Genomic DNA, 587 nt, shown 5'->3' on the forward strand with positions numbered 1-587 from the left:
TGTCTGCGCCCGCCGCACCGCCAGCTTCATGTCAGGGCTGGAGGGGACCTCGTGCAGGTAGACATCAGGTGGGGCAGAGTACCTCAGGCTGTGGGGGGAGGCCAGGGTCCACTCGTCCTGCGTGCTGACCACTGAGAAGCGGCCCACGGTCTTGGCTGGTGAGCTGCTGTCCTGCTGCCCTGGCTGCTTCCAAGGGGACCCTGAGGCCTGATCGTCACACAGGGGTTCTGCTGAGGCTTTCTCACAAACCCCACTGTCCCGGTCTGTGGGCTCCACGTGTGAAGAAGTCACAGAAGCAGGCGCATCCTTGGGAAACAAGCAGAATGAAGAGATTCCACGTGAACCCCAGCAGATAGCAAGACCCCACCAGCCAGCCAAGGGTCTTCTCAAGGAAGTTGCCCTTACCTGGGGGGCGCTGGGTGCTGCGGGCAAGCCTGAGGCTGCCTGCCCTCCATCTGCATCACAGCCCAGTGTGCTGCTGGAAGATGACTCTGCTGCAGGAACAGGGAAACCATTACTGGGGCTGGTGGAGGAGGAGACAGGAGTAGCTCACAGCCAAGCAACCCAAACGAAATCCCACTGGGTCA

The 587-nt window shown here is 61.2% G+C and overlaps 1 protein-coding gene across 1 annotated transcript; it reads right to left on the reverse strand.

Annotated features, from left to right (window-relative positions):
* Window positions 1-6: 6 nt before the first annotated feature.
* LOC103583951 (serine/threonine-protein kinase WNK2-like) lies at window positions 7-494 on the reverse strand (the record flags this gene model as incomplete). Its single annotated transcript, XM_008565119.1, has 2 exons — window positions 7-306; window positions 406-494. Coding segments are annotated over 2 exons (389 nt in total), but the record flags the coding sequence as incomplete, so codon positions are not given.
* Between the last annotated feature and the right edge of the window lie 93 nt (window positions 495-587).

Source organism: Galeopterus variegatus, unplaced genomic scaffold (genome assembly GCF_000696425.1).
Source record: "Galeopterus variegatus unplaced genomic scaffold, G_variegatus-3.0.2 Scaffold31664, whole genome shotgun sequence".
NCBI lineage: Eukaryota > Metazoa > Chordata > Mammalia > Dermoptera > Cynocephalidae > Galeopterus > Galeopterus variegatus.